Genomic DNA, 1,937 nt, shown 5'->3' with positions numbered 1-1,937 from the left:
TATCAGGATGCTCTTTGGAGGCAAGGATTTTAAAGTTCTGTCTGACATACCTTGGGCATGTTGCCAGAAGGGAGCAGTCCTTAGAGGGGGACATCATGCTTAAGGTAGAGGGACAGTGCAAGAGAGGAAGACCCTGGATTAAGATGACTGACTCAGTGACTTGGGAAATGTCTCAGTGTCAGAGATAATGACATTGCCTCAAGGTAAGAGGAAGTGCTCAGAGCTGTTGTACATAGGGTCACTATGTCACAGATGACTCGACAGCATACATCATCATCATAAAGGATGCTTGTAAAATACAGATAATCAAGTTCTATTTCTTACCCTCAAAGAGAATACATTTAAGAGTCATTCGTTAGAGCTAAAACATACCTTTCATAAAAAACTAGTTTTTACATTTTACTACTAAAGAAAACAAAACTCTCCTTTAATATTTTCTATTGTTAGTTTCATCCATGTTCCTGACCTGTGCCAAGACTTCTTACTAGAGGCTAAAATGTTAGCATTATTTATGTTATTTGGATAAAGTCCTATTTGATCATTCCTACTTTTATTAAGTGGAATGGCTCTTCATATAAGTATGAAGCAACACAATTTTAGGATAAACAAACAGGGCACTAGTGTGATAGTAGATACAATGTCATAAACAGTGTGTCTGAAGACTACATACACAGCACAAAATATCTAACTTCCTCTGCTTTGCTCTAAAGGAAAAAAATGAATTGCAAAATGCTTTATGGTAATATTCGAAAGCAGTATTTTCTAGGAAAGTTCAGTGTCAACCCAAAGGCTTGAATCCACCAGCTGCTCCATGGGAGAAAGATGAGCCATCTCCCTCTTGTGCAATTTACTGAAACTCATTAGAGGGTCAGCTACTTGACAGTACACAACAGCAAACACAACAATTTAAATATAAACCAGCATAAGTGAAAGCAGAGGTAATCTATAACTGGAAGCTATATTACAAGAAAAGATCTCTTACTATTTTGAGGATTGACTTGCCGAACAGCAGGAGCCTGCATAACAGTTCCTCGAAGGGGAGCCTGTGCTGGTGGTGCTGGGAGAGTTGTATAAACAACTTGGTGGTTTGCAGGTGCTCTTGGTACAGGGAGTCTTGTGGTAACCTGAGTTACTGGATGATGTGTTACATTCACGGTGGTTGGAGCTAATAAAAGGTAGAAAAACAAAATGGCAATTCCCTTCACATAAAACCAAATAAAATTAAATTCATTTTAATCCAATCAACTAAAATTGATTAATCTTACATGGTAGTAAGTAGAGTTAACCAAAATTAGTAATATTATTCCATGTTTCAGAAGAAGAGACATCCAAATCAACTCTAATCTTTCAATTCTTCGGTTTAACTAATAACCTAGCTTTCACTTAAATCACAAAATAGAGAGGATTTTAAAAAGTAGTTTATACATAAAATCTTTAAGGAATAAATTGCCTTATCATGAAGACAAGTTGTTTTCAAATGGCTTAAAAGAGATGACATTCTTTTTTTTTTATGATAAAAAATGTATTTACAAAATTTTAGAATTATAACAATTAGCAATAATCATGCCTCGGATAAACCTCACTGGCTATGATCTTGCCACTGCACAAAAAATTATAATAACCATCAATTATACAGTATTTAGCAGAAGTGGATCTGGCTATTTGACATTTTCCTTGATTGAATTCCATGTAAATAGAAGTTCATGAAAAAGACTATTTTGATATAAATAGTAACCAGATCCAAAATTTTTTCAAAGACAACCTGAGATTTAAGAATAGAATAATGTAAACAATCAAAATTGGGTTCTTCACATCAATTAATATTGAAATATCAGACTAGACTAGAAGTTTTAAGAATTATAAAATGCTGTATTGTCATGGTCATTGATAAGAATGACAATATTAGGTGAAAATAAGAGAAGCTTTTTAGACATCAA

The 1,937-nt window shown here is 34.2% G+C and overlaps 1 protein-coding gene across 1 annotated transcript in view; it reads right to left on the bottom strand.

Moving 5' to 3' along the window:
- ATF7IP (activating transcription factor 7 interacting protein) overlaps nucleotides 1-1,937 on the bottom strand; it is a 71,343-nt gene that overhangs the window by 7,197 nt on the left and 62,209 nt on the right. The window contains exon 12 of the mRNA XM_006888427.1: nucleotides 983-1,165. Coding sequence (XP_006888489.1) covers nucleotides 983-1,165 — 183 coding nt within the window. The remainder of the gene's footprint in view (nucleotides 1-982; nucleotides 1,166-1,937) is intronic.

Source organism: Elephantulus edwardii, unplaced genomic scaffold (assembly GCF_000299155.1).
Source record: "Elephantulus edwardii isolate Elephantulus edwardi_28Jun2011 unplaced genomic scaffold, EleEdw1.0 scaffold00067, whole genome shotgun sequence".
Classification (NCBI taxonomy): domain Eukaryota; kingdom Metazoa; phylum Chordata; class Mammalia; order Macroscelidea; family Macroscelididae; genus Elephantulus; species Elephantulus edwardii.
The sequence above is the reverse complement of the archived record's forward strand: the minus strand, read 5'-3'. Positions and strand labels throughout refer to the sequence as shown.